We start from the raw sequence: 13,260 nt of genomic DNA on the forward strand, positions 1-13,260 counted from the left end.
CCTATTATATTGAAGTGAATGAAGGGGGTGCCCAAGAGACCAGGCAGTTGCACGTGCAGTAGCACCACCTGGTTAGCTAAATGCAAGAACCGATGAGCTTCCATCTTCAGAAAGATTTTGTTTAAATATAAGACTATTTAAAAAACTTTTAGACGATCTAAAAGCTTACCTGAGCTTTCTGAAAAAACACACCAGCACCACCCAGCGGCCAGACCCCTTAAACCAGCAGACTACAGTCACGCGACGCATAATAATGTTTCAGCCAATGAGGAACTGCATATCCCACGGTAGTCACATAAGATTAGTACCATACGGCCTAGGTGTGTAGTAGGCTATACCATCCAAGTTTGTGTAAGTACACTCTATGATGTTCACACAATGACAAAATAGCCTAACAACACATTTCTCAAAACATATCCCCATCCTTAAGTGACGTATGACTGTATATCCAACCACTAACTTCCAAACTGGTGTGATGGAAACCTGAGGGAACCGTCACTTGGCAGGTGTTTTGCAGACCCTCCTCCTGGGTAAAGAGGCCTTGTCAGTTCTCTAAGCATCTCTTTGTCAACCCTAAATCCCCTCAGGCAATATAAACCAGTCCACAACTCAGGTTCAATCCACTCACCAGATCAGGATGAGGAAGCTTTTTAGTGAAGATCCTCATGGACCCCTGGAAAACGTCAGTCACAATAGCTGTACAAACAGAAGTCAAAATGCAAAATCTGTCAGGTTGGAAAGCATTTCCAAAATATACTCCTAACTTCTAAATTTCTGAAATAAACTAGCATCTTCCAGCATAAGACGCAAAGTTCTCAAGGCCAACCCGGTGGTGCAGCAGTTAAATGCGTGCGCTACGCTGCGGTGGCCCGGGGTTCACAGGTTCAGATCCCAGGCGCGGAGCAACACACCGCTTGTCAGGCCATGCTGTGGCGGCGTCCCATATAAAGTGGAGGAAGATGGGCACAGATGTTAGCTCAGGGCCGGTCTTCCTCAGCAAAAAGAGGAGGATTGACATCATATGTTAGCTCAGGGCTGATCTTCCTCACAGGAAAAAAAAAGAGACGCAAAGTTCTCACTAAATAGAGAAGTACCTTTGTAATGTATACCACCATGGTACCTTTATAATTATTTGTGTAAATAATTATTTTATGTCTGTCTTCTACACAAGATGCTCTCTGACCCTCCAGCACAGGGCCTGGCCCATTAAGAGAAAAATAAAATGCATTTGAAATAAATGAATGATTTACAGAAGCTGGAGATTTATGAATCACAAAAAATTCACAAGCAAAATAAGATATAGCCAAGGAACTTCCCATAACCACAGGCTCCCGGCAAAGGGAAACAGTGTCCACCCTGCGTTGGACATAAAAGGAAAATGACAGACTAAGGGATGGAGCAGAACAGAACCACAGCAATGAGACAGAAAGCACAACAGGGTTCCAGAATGCTGACAAGACACAATGTAGAGAACTCAGAGGGTATGCACACGTTGAAGAGACCTGGTAGAGGGAACAGGGCCATCTGGTAGAAAGAACAGCAGGCCACAATCCCACATCAAGAAACACCAACACTATCAGAACACAGAAAGAAGACAAGGAAAAACTGCATTAGGTCTTCAAAATTATTCACCTATCTCAGCAGTCTCTAAGATAATAGTTATTTTTGGCATTCATGAAAAATGTCTAACTACTGCTAAGCCAACACGGATGCTAAGACATAGGGACTCAAAGTCTGAGAATCTGTATGGAGGACAGCCTGATTTTTCCAAGCATAGGCTCAGGGCAAGAAACTAGCTTTTAGTCTACGGTACCAGCCCATTTATAAGCCAGGCAACCCACCCACTGAGTCCTCCTCACATTAACTCTTGCACCGCCAGACAAGCAGTCTACAGCATGCTGCCCAGCCGGTCAGTGTGAAACTGGGTCAGGATTTCTAGAGCACAATTACATCCATTTCCACTTATTAAAAATGCCATGGTGGAGGGGCTGGCCCGGTGGCGCAAGCGGTTGAGTGCGCGCGCTCCGCTGCGGCGGCCCGGGGTTCGCTGGTTCGGATCCCGGGCGCGCACCGAAGTACTGCTTGGTAAGCCATGCTGTGGCGGCGTCCCATGTAAAGTGGAGGAGGATGGGCACCGATGTTAGCCCAGGGCTGTCTTCCTCAGCAAAAAAAGAGGAGGATTGGCGGATGTTAGCTCAGGGCTGATCTCCTCACAAAAAAAAAAAAAAAAATGCCATGGTGGGGCCGGGCCAGTGGCACAGTGGTTAAGTGTGTGTGCTCCGCTGCAGCGGCCCAGGGTTCACAGGTTCAGATCCCGGGTGCGCACCAAAGCACCGCTTGTCAAGCCGTGCTGTGGTGGCATCCCACATAAAGTAGAGGAAGGCGGGCATGGACGCTAGCCCAGGGCCAATCTTCTTCAGCAAAAAGAGGAGGATTGGCAACAGATGTTAGCTCAGGGCTAATCTTCCTCACAAAAAAAAAAAAAGGCAGAGGGGCCTACTCAGGAACAAAATCTAGCCCATGTATACTACCCTAACACAAAAAGATACACAGTTAAGAAGAAAAGGATGGAAAGTTGCAAAATGTTTTTAAAAGGAAGCAAACAAAAAACATGACTTACTCTTCTTTTTCTTCTTTGTGCCCCCCAGAGCTGAGTGCAGAGCATTTAGAAACCAGGACAGAAAGTCGACTCCATCCCCTGGGAAAGGAAGGGTGGCACGTGTTGAAGTTGGGAGGCAGTATGATAACCCCAAACATGCGCTGGTTGGCATGACTCCACATTCCTGGTTTTCCTCCTTCCTCTCAGGCCATGCCATCCCGTCCCCTGAGTATCCTCTTCTATCTGGTCATTAAATGTGGGCATTCCTCAAGGACAAGCTCTTACATCTTCCAATCTTTAGTCTCTCCCTAGGCTCTCTAATCCAACCAGGACCTTCAATTATCATCTCTACTCCAAATCTATCTCTCTCTGCCCATCAAAGGCCATTACTGAACATCCCCTCTAAGTCATTCCTCAGCCAGAATAATGTTTTAAAATATAAATCTGATGTCATATTTGTCACAGGATGTAATCAGGATGTCACATCAGGACATAATCCAAGTTCCTTACAGTAGCTTATAGACCCAACAATCTGGTCCCTCCCTCTCAACCTCCACCTCTGCTCTCATCACTGTCCTCTGGAATCTAAGTCTCCAGCTACTTGCAGTCTTCTGTCTGTGCCAGGCATCTCCATGCTTCTGTCAGCAGTGTCCTCTCCACCTGCAAGGCCCACCCCCAGCCTGTCTCCCCCTCTACCTAAAACTCAGGCGTCTCTCCCTCCACTCTGACCCCAGCCTACCTCCCACATGTTCAACTGGGGGTCCTTGCTCCATGGTCCCCCCCACAGCATACGATGCTTCCTCGATCACAGCACTTAACACCCTATAATAACCTTTTCACATGACTGTCTTCCCCACTAGAATGGGAGCTCCTGGAAGCATGTTTCTTATTCCTGCAGCTGCAAAACCTAGCACCATGAGTGAGTGTTGAATAAACTGACATGGATGCTAGAGGATATTATATGAGATACAGGTACTAAGAGCTACAGAGTGTCCACTTTACGCACATGGCAACAACTAACTGGGTTTGGAGGGATGAAAACAGTCAAAATAGTTCATCAGAATATTCCAGTCTGGGCCAGCCCAGTGGTGTAGTAGTTAAATCCGCACACTCCACTTCAGTGGCCCAGGGTTCACAGGTTCAGATCCCAGGCATGGACCTACACACTGCTCATCAAGCCATGCTGTGGCAGCGTCCCATATAAAGTAGAGGAAGACTGGCACAGATATTAGCCCAGGGCAAATCTTCCTCAGCAAAAAAGAGAAGGATTGACAACAGATGTTAGCTCAGGGCTAATGTTCCTCACCAAAAAAAAAAAAAGAATATTCTAGTCTGCGACCTGAAAAAATGAAAAGCAAAGGTGGTAGGTGCTTAATAAGGGTTAGTGGGGTTAGTTAGTAGCTTTCCCAGCATCCTGGTTTCCTTCTAGGCCATGCAGTTTAGTTTACCAAATAAGACAGACTTTCTATTCAGCTAAAATCTCTTGGGACTCTGAGCAGGGCAGGCTGATGAAATAAGAGTGAGGAACCTAACCAGGATATTCACTGGACACTCACTCTGGCTACTACAATTTTTGCTGCAAAATGGACGTAAATTTGTTCATCAAACTAGTTTTGTTTGCCCTCAAGTAACAGAACATGAATGACTTGTTCCTTACCCTGCTTGGTGATCTGAAAAGTCTTCTTGCTACAAAGGACAACAGCCTGAAGCATCTCATGGGGAGAGACATGTGCCTTGAAATTTCGAGGGTTCCAGAGCTTTCTCATCAGCTCTCCAAAACGCTGGACCAACAAGAACATGATATCCCCTGGAGGACGCTTGATGTTCTTATAATTGTCTTCTTCCAGGAAGTAGTTCCGGAGAGGAGGAACATTAGACAGAGCCTGGAAGTCGAACATTCTGATTAATCCCAAGCCCTTCTGCAGGACCCCTGGGAGCCAAGCTCTTCCAACTAACATTCTTCTAACAGAACTGCGCCTATGATGCCTCAAAGAACCAGAAGTAAATGGACTCCTGGATAATCCCACCCAGAGTTCACAAGAGAGAAACATCCTTCGTATTGGATGTTTCATACAAAGTCCAGTTCTGCAGACAATTTGCTGACATGGATATGACAAAGGAGTTTCAAAAAAAGGTATTCAAATCCCTATCTGCTGACCAACTTATTTAACGATTTCCTTTGTTCACTCTAATTAGGCCTGTGACTACATTTGGTTTCATAAGAAATTGAAGGCTAGAAACCCAAATACTCTTTCATCATCCTCGATTTGGCTGGAGCAAAGATAACCACCTAGAGACCCCAGTTCCCCCATCTCTCAAATGCACATTAAAATAATATGAAAATCATCGTAATAAAATTTGGTGTTTTCACCAAATGTGGTATTGAGAATGTGGTAATAAAACCACAGAACTGTATATAAATATGACTGTACTCTATTATGATGGAAAATGGTCAAAAGGTTTAAGCAAACAGAAATAAATTTTACCTCATTAAGCAAAAAGATAAAACCCAACCATGTTGGATCAGGAAGGAATACATGCTCATGAGTCTGAGGTACAAAACTGGGAGGGAGACCACAGAATAGACACTAAATAAACACACAGTCTCCCCACAGGTCTTTCCAGATGGGTTCACGAATCCTCACCTGTGCTGTGCTTACTATAAGCACAACTTGCTTTGACAAGGTGATCCACTTAGAAGGAGGATACAAGGTTTCTGCTAAATACAATAAACCCAGGAGGCTCGGGGGACGACAACTCAGGATGCAGGGAGCACCAAAACCATTAGAGGTGATTAGGAAAACCCCTAAAAGCTTAGCTCAGCTAAATAAACAAGAACTTCCTGCTTAGAGAATAATTACTAAAAAAAAGAGTTACTCTCAAAAGGAGAAGAGTATGGATAAAGTTTACCCTAACTCTCAGCTATCCCCGCTGTGGAGAGAGGCTACTCCCTGGCTTCACAATATAAATAATAGTAAAGCATCCTTGGAGAGAAATTGTCCAGCCTCCAGATGGAGTACTCGGTCCATTCAACCCTATTTTAGTGGAAATCTCATCACAGAAGTTTTGTTCATCCTCTTATTTTTATAAATAAAGAGAACTTCCTATGGAAACTAAAACCCACCACAAAGCCAAGACTAACTGCCCTGACCATGTTCAAATCCTATCTGCCCACCTGTAACAGTCTTCACAAAGCCTTGAGAGGCTATAAGAGGAACAGTAGGCAAGTCTCTCTCCACCTAAGAATCTGACCTTTCCTGGAAGACTAGGCATGACACCAATGGCAGACACCAAAACTAAGAGACATAATTTTACAAATTTGTTACCCTATTCTTCATGCAAAAATACCAAAACAAAGTTTAAAGGTCAAACAATAACTAGGAGGAAATATCCACAACATATACAACAGAAAAAGGCTAATAAGTGATTTATTTCTTAAAGCTCAGTAAAATGAACCAATAGAAAAATGAGCACATAAGGCTCAACAACTCATGAAAAACTATTCAGTAATTAACTTTAGAAGTGAATTAAAAAAGGTAAGTTAAAATGGAGATAACCTATCAAAACAGAAAAAATTGTTTTCAATGGTAACAGTGACAATGTAAGATGAAGAACATTCTTGTGTTGCCAGTGGGTGTGCAAGTTGCTACAAACTCCCTACAGCCTTGAATCTAGGTCCTAGATGCATTAATACAAGAAGTGATGGTTAAATAAATTATAATTTATCAACAAAATGGAATAACATGTAATAATTAAGGATGCTGCACAAAAATATTTGACTTCATAATACGCTTTTAAGTTAGAAAAAATATAAAGATACATATATATACTATAATGCTTCACAGATAAAAAATATATAATTATGCATATTTTCAAAGTCCAGGAAAGCGCCAGCCCAATGGCACAGCAGTTAAGTTCGTGTGTTCCATTTCGGCGGCCAAGGGTTCACCGGTTCAGATCCTGGGGACGGACCTACTCACGGCTTATCAAGCCACGCTGAGGCAACGTCCCACATAGAGAAACTACAAGGATGTGCAACTATGACATACAACCACCTACTGGGCCTTTGGGGGGAAAAAAGGAGGAAGATTGGCAACAGACATTAGTTCAGGGCCAATCTTCCTCAAAAAAAAAAAAAAAAAAAAGTCCAGGAAAGAAATGTAACAAAATGTAAAAGTGTTGCAAAAAATGCAGGACTATACATAGAAGGATAGTCACTGCAACACTGGTCAAAGGAAAAAAAAGTGAGACAAGTTAAATTTTATCTATCAATCGGGGAATGGCAAAATAAATCACAATATTGCCACTTAACAGAATATTATGTATGTGTGCATATGTGTTCAGAAAAAAATTCTGGCGATCTATATACTGTTAACCACCCCAGGACAGAGTACTAGGAAGGGAAAGGAGGGAAGCTTTCACTTTATATATCTTTCTTTCCCCCCAATAAGCCTCGTTTATGTTTATAAATTTTTTTGTTTATAATTTTTTAAAACCAATTTTTTTAATTGAGTTATAATTGACTATAACATTATTTTCAGGTGTACACATAGTTATTCAATATTTGTACACATTAAAATCAACCTTTTTCGGGTGAAGTAGGATTGTTAATTTTCTTATTTATGCTTACCAACATTTTCTAATTTTTCTACAACATGCACATATTATTCACGTAATTTTAAAAAAAACAAAACAGGGCTGGCCCCGTGCCGTAGTGGTTAAGTGCGCGTGCTCCGCTGCTGGCGGCCTGGGTTCGGATCCCAGGCGCGCACCGACACACTGCTTCTCCGGCCATGCTGAGGCCGCGTCGCACATACAGCAACTAGAAGGATGCGCAACTATGACATACAACTATCTACTGGGGCTTTGGGGGGAAAATAAATAAATAAATAAAAACAATCAAAAATAGGACAACTTTGGCTTTCTGCCTTTCCCACCTCAGGGCTTAAGCACAGGGGCAGGAATGAGATATTGGATAGCCAGCACAATGAACATCCGCACCTCAAAAAAAAAAATGCATCATCTAGCATATGTAAATGTTTCGTATTTGGTATTGCCAGGCCACGTGCAGATTCTATCCTTCATTCCCTGGAAGCTCCAGATGTCATGAGCCCAGAGGGTGGAAAAGGCCTCATCATTTGGCAGCAGCCCCTTGAGTAGACATAAGAATGTTCTGCTTGGTACAGAACAAAAACTCAAGTAGAGTCCCCAGCAAGGCTTGGTGTCTGGGGACCATTAGACCACACTCTGCCAGAAGGCAGTAATTTCTTAGTCAATCTTCACAGTATTCCCAGGTTACCCCCTCTCCCTCACTGTCCCCATCTTGAGCCTACCTGAAGGACAGCATTGGCATAGTCGTTGGCCTTTATGTTATTCAGTCCCACAATACCTGGCAGGTAAGTGGTGCCATCATATGCCCTAGACAATTTGGCCTGTTTGTCCAAGTTTGCAATCTGCTGCTTGGTGAAAGTGGGTTTCAACACATACTGCAAAGCAAAAGAAAATTCTAAGTTGTCTTAGGGCTGTAAACAGTTCATAAGATATATCTGCAACAGCAACTTCTGCTAAAAACAAAAAACACTTTGGTTGTGAACGTCTCACCATACACACAAAAGGGCTCCCAACAACAGATATCAAAACCAAGGTAATTTAGGGGAGGTCCTCTCCACATTACTAATGTAGAAGGGGATGTCTGTATTTAACCCCAAATCACTAAATCCCAGGTCTTTCCTCAGACCTCAGGTCTAGCCAACTCCATGATAAACGACTGTCAGAAACTGCAGGACACTCAAATCTCTGCAGGCAGCAGGGGTCTGAATCTCGGGTGGGACCTCACACAGAGCCAGTACATGGACCCAGCACAGGAGCAGGAGCGCCTCCTCACCTGTGTGCAGGACTCAGAGCTCATGGCTCCCGGTGGTTGGAGGGGCAGGATTAGGACCTTCCCAGCCCTAGAGCTATGAGGGCTATCACGTCACGAGCTGGACAGAAGTTACCACTAACTCTCTTTGAAACCTTGAATTTACTTCAGTGTCTCCCTCTGTAAATACTGTCCATAACTACTTTAAACTCAATTATTAATAGGCCTATAAAACTTATAAAAACAGCATAAGCGGCATTTCAAAAACTCTGAATATCAAGCTTTCCTTAAAAAAAAAACAGAGCATTCAGCACTATGAATGCACAGTCACATGCTAAAAAAGAAAATAATAATCAACAGTTCCAACATTAATTTAAGCCTAAGAGGACTTTCCATGCTCTACACTTAAGTACAGTGATTCCTGGCACAGGTCACAACCCGGAGCCCACAGATAGGATGTGTTGACCCTTCTGGCCGTATCAGGTCAAAAGCAGCCAGGAACTGCTTTGCAACCTGGTATCCACTCTCCTACGCCAGGCCCAATTCACAACCCTACTCCAAAGTGTGGAAGGATAATTTATTTCACAAAAATGCTTTCACACTGATTAGAAAGTAGCCACATTTCTTCAGCCCTAACCCTCAACACTAAAAGCAGAAATGACAGCTAGATTGCAGACCACAGGCTGCAATTATGAATCCTGACCTTCTTACTCGGTTTCCCTGGTTCGTCCCAAAGGGAAAGAAGCCTCTCCAAGCCCAAGGGACTGAGATTCTTCCCTGACCTTAGATGACAGAGATCCCCAGGAGCCCTGGGATGGCTCCCAAAAGAACTGGTTCCAAACCAGCCCTCTTGCACACACACCGTGATATCCTCCAGTGAGGAATCGATGATCTCATAGTTGTCTGGAAGGCAATAAAACTTGAGAGTGTGGAGGTTGAGGAAGACATGGTGGCTAAACTGGACGCTGTGAATATATGCGTGAGACTTCAAACCCCGGCCTGTAGGGAAGGATGAAAGGCTGTAAGAGAAGCGCAGATTCCAGAAAGGCACAAATCAGGTTTGATTCTTTCATTATTCTGAACTGGAACATGTTAATATCAGTAAAAACAAAGTACTAGGCCATCCATGAAATGAATCTCCTACATGAACTTCTCTCATCACAAAAGTTAGCAAGAAAGAATAGCACATTAGTTACTTTATTCCCTAGATGGCATAAGACATTGGTTGGGGAAACTAATTTTATATACATGAATATGAAATATATACATGTGTATGTACATATATGAGCTAGTTTCATATATTAGCACAAATCAGGAGTATCTATGTATATATTATGTATAATACATGCACATACATACATCGATATGCACACATACACATATACAAATCACAGTCTATCACCACTCAGTCCTGAATTTCCCACTGCCCACATTCAAGACGATCCTGCACCTACATACCTTTGTTCATGCTGCCACTCCTTTCTACAATATCTCTCCCTTAACCCATTCAAACTCTGGATGTCCTGCCAGTTCGAGTCCCATCTCCACGTCCTCTATGATCTCAACACAAACACTCCAGCTAACATTGATCTTTGCATATTTCAACTCCTACTGCCCCTATTTATACTCAGTGCCATACAGTCTAGCAGTAATCTTTATGGTCTATAGAGTTTGCTGATTGTTTTATGTGTTAATCTTGACTATTTATAAGCTCCTTATAAGAACAAGGAAAGTAGTTTATATTTCTTTTAAATCCTCCGCTATACTATGTACACAGCATTTGCTTGGTCTGAATGAACTGAAATAATAAATTTCCAGAAAAGAACAGAATAAAAAAGTCTTTAGAGTAAAAGGATTCTCAGAAAAAGACAGACGTATAGAAAACATTAGAGATTCAAAAACCCAGAGTCTTTGAGATCTCCTACACAGTCTTTTACATAACTTCTTTCTCTCTTTCATGTGCATTCAGGTTCTGACCAATCAGAGAACCTCCTGTTGGTTTTCTAAGAGTATTCCAATTTCCTGGGAACAAACATAGGGATTATTAGACACGACTCCTGACAGCAGCTTACTTTCTTTAAAAAAAAATCTCGGGGGCTGGCCGGGTGGCGCAAGCGGTTAAGTGCGCACGCTCCGCTGCGGCAGCCCAGGGTTTGCAGGTTCGGATCCCAGGTGCGCACCGACGCACCACTTGTCAGGCCGTGCTGTGGTGGCGTCCCATATAAAGTGGAGGAAGATGGGCATGGATGTTAGTCCAGGGCCAGTCTTCCTCAGCAAAAAGAGGAGGATTGGCAGACGTTAGCTCAGGGCTGATCTTCCTCACAAAAAAAAAAAAAAAAAACTCTCTAGAGCAGACTTGTGGCTAGCACTGAAAATCTAGCAAGTTTATAATGCATAACATTTATTTACCCTGAAAGTACTTGCCACACACCAGACAGGCATATGCATTGATATGCGAGAGGGAGATGGAGCACAGTTTCTCAAAGTCAAAGTCCAGCACACTCCTAAGAGAACCAAACAAAAGAAAGAACAATTAATAGGGAGGGATGTCTAGGAAAGCACCCAAGTGAAACAATGCTGACTCCGTGTTCCACAATGTCACACAGCATCCTTCAGAGAATACTTCAACAACCATTAACTATTCCTCACTAGACATTTAATATAGCACCTGAATATATAGCACATGCTGAATAATATAGCACATGAAAGCCCAAAGCAGTGTCAAGACGTCTCCACCAGACACACAATGGCAATGACCCTCTTTCTTTTTAGTATTTACAACCAGTTGAGAACCTTCCACTGCAGTCACTTTCTCTGGAGGGATAGGTACAAGTAGGACTAAAGTAACAGGGCCCCAACAGCATTCCAGACTAAAAGACTGGGGCTGGAAGAACCTAAAAAGAGTGAATAAACTGTTTTATAAAAGAAAAATTTATTTTTGTCTATAAAAATAAATGGGAAGACTGAAGAATTTTAGGGGAATACTTACCAATAGATCTATTTATTCAAGTGCAAAGTAATGGTACATGAGTACTGGGCAGGTTAAGATTACCTCCACTGAATCCAGGTGATAAAGGGATTTCCTCTCAAATGTTAACTCTAACTAATTGGTGATGGTCCTGGTAAAGTTGCACTGTCCATTAAATGGGCCACTAGTCACATGTGGCTATAGGTATTTAAATTTAAAACAAAATTTAAAATTCAGTCCTTGTTCAAGCCACATTTCAAGTGCTCACTAACCACAAGTGGCTTGTGCCTACTACAATGGACAGCCCTTATAAAGAGCAATTCCATATTCCATTACTGCAAAAAGTTCTATTAGACAGTGCTACCCTAGAGCATAAGTTGAAAAGTATCCTAAGATGCCATCTGGGATTAGAGAAAAGAACACCAGGATGAGGTAACTACCTCTGCTTTAGGTCACATTTTTGTATGTTTTTCTCTCTGTTGAATTCCAGCCGTCTAGAGTAATATCTAGCACATAGTGAGTGCTCAATAAATATTTAAATTTGCTATTATCCTTTTAAGAACGCTATGTACTCCATTATCCCAACATACAAATTCAAAATGAGCTAAAAGCTCTTTACGTATGTGCCAACCATTAAAAAAACTCCCTCTGACACTTTAAATTGAAAGGCAAAGATTAATAAACATGGCAAGAAGCACAATTTTCTGGGCAGAAAGCTTTAAAAGGGATAAAATCTGTGAACATTGTGCTCAATGTACAGTCCAAAGAACTTTCTGCACATTCCACGGTTTTTTGCTGCCCTTGGCATCCTTGTCCTACTGACCTGTTAATGGTATCCAGGTACGGGCAGTGGCGGCTCCTCCGGTCTTCAGAATCCACGCGGCCATTCTTTGCTGAAAGGAAAATCATCACAGGCTGTGAAAATGTGAAACTCACACTCAGGGTCAACTACTAGTACAAACAAAGAAACGTAGAAGTGGGAAAAACTAATCAAGATGAGCTCCTATAAAGGTGGCCTGGCAACACCAAAAAAAAAGCCCACCAATAGAACAAGCCACAAACTCTAAGAATATATGTGAAACACATATAACCAACAAAGGATTCATTTGCAGATTACATAAATAAATCTGGTGAAGCAATAAGAAAAAGACAAACAGTCCAATAGAAAATGATGAATACAGCCCACAAAGATGCTCAACCTCATCAATATTCAAGAAAATGCAAATTTCCTTGCACAGTGATGTACCACTTCACACCTACCAGAGAGGGAAAAAGAAATCAGAAAATTCCAAGTGAATATGTGGAGCAATGAGAATGCTCATGTACAGCTGGTGGGAGTATAAACTTGGAAAATAGTACAGCAGAATCAAAGCTGAAAATATGCAGACCCTCTGACCCAGCAAGCTCTCTTCTATTTACATACCCTAGAGAAATTTTTGCACATGTGCACCAAGAGTGCTTTACTAAAAAATATTTATAGCAGCAATATGTGAAAGGGCCCAAACTGGAAACAACCCAAATGTCTGCCACAAATAAAATGGAGAAATAGATTTTGGTGTATTAATGGAACACTATGTAGCCATGAATATCCACCTGGATGAACCTCACAAATATGCCTAGTTAAAAAAAAAAAGGCAAATCAGAAGACTACATACAATACGACTCCATTTATATCAAATACAAAATAAAACAGTGTAACTTAAGGATACATATATGAAATAAAACTATAACTAAAAGTAGAAATGATTAGAAAAAAATTCAGAACAGTGATTACCTAAGCAAGGAAGGAAGGCAAGCACAACTGGCAAGGGGCCTATGGGAGCTTCTAAGGTA

At 42.1% G+C, this 13,260-nt stretch overlaps 2 protein-coding genes across 2 annotated transcripts in view; one reads left to right on the forward strand and one right to left on the reverse strand.

Moving 5' to 3' along the window:
* The window catches only part of CAPG (capping actin protein, gelsolin like), a 257,079-nt gene that overhangs the window by 63,693 nt on the left and 180,126 nt on the right, over window positions 1-13,260 (forward strand). The window lies entirely within an intron of this gene.
* Window positions 1-13,260, reverse strand: part of USP39 (ubiquitin specific peptidase 39) — a 34,374-nt gene that overhangs the window by 19,034 nt on the left and 2,080 nt on the right. The window contains exons 2-8 of the mRNA XM_058550782.1: window positions 12,251-12,320; window positions 10,869-10,963; window positions 9,322-9,458; window positions 7,933-8,085; window positions 4,257-4,482; window positions 2,621-2,698; window positions 629-696 (exon numbers count right to left, since the gene is read on the reverse strand). Of these exons, the coding sequence (XP_058406765.1) occupies window positions 629-696; window positions 2,621-2,698; window positions 4,257-4,482; window positions 7,933-8,085; window positions 9,322-9,458; window positions 10,869-10,963; window positions 12,251-12,320 (827 nt within the window). The remainder of the gene's footprint in view (window positions 1-628; window positions 697-2,620; window positions 2,699-4,256; window positions 4,483-7,932; window positions 8,086-9,321; window positions 9,459-10,868; window positions 10,964-12,250; window positions 12,321-13,260) is intronic.

This window comes from Diceros bicornis, chromosome 12 (genome assembly GCF_020826845.1).
Source record: "Diceros bicornis minor isolate mBicDic1 chromosome 12, mDicBic1.mat.cur, whole genome shotgun sequence".
NCBI classification, from domain to species: Eukaryota; Metazoa; Chordata; class Mammalia; order Perissodactyla; family Rhinocerotidae; genus Diceros; species Diceros bicornis.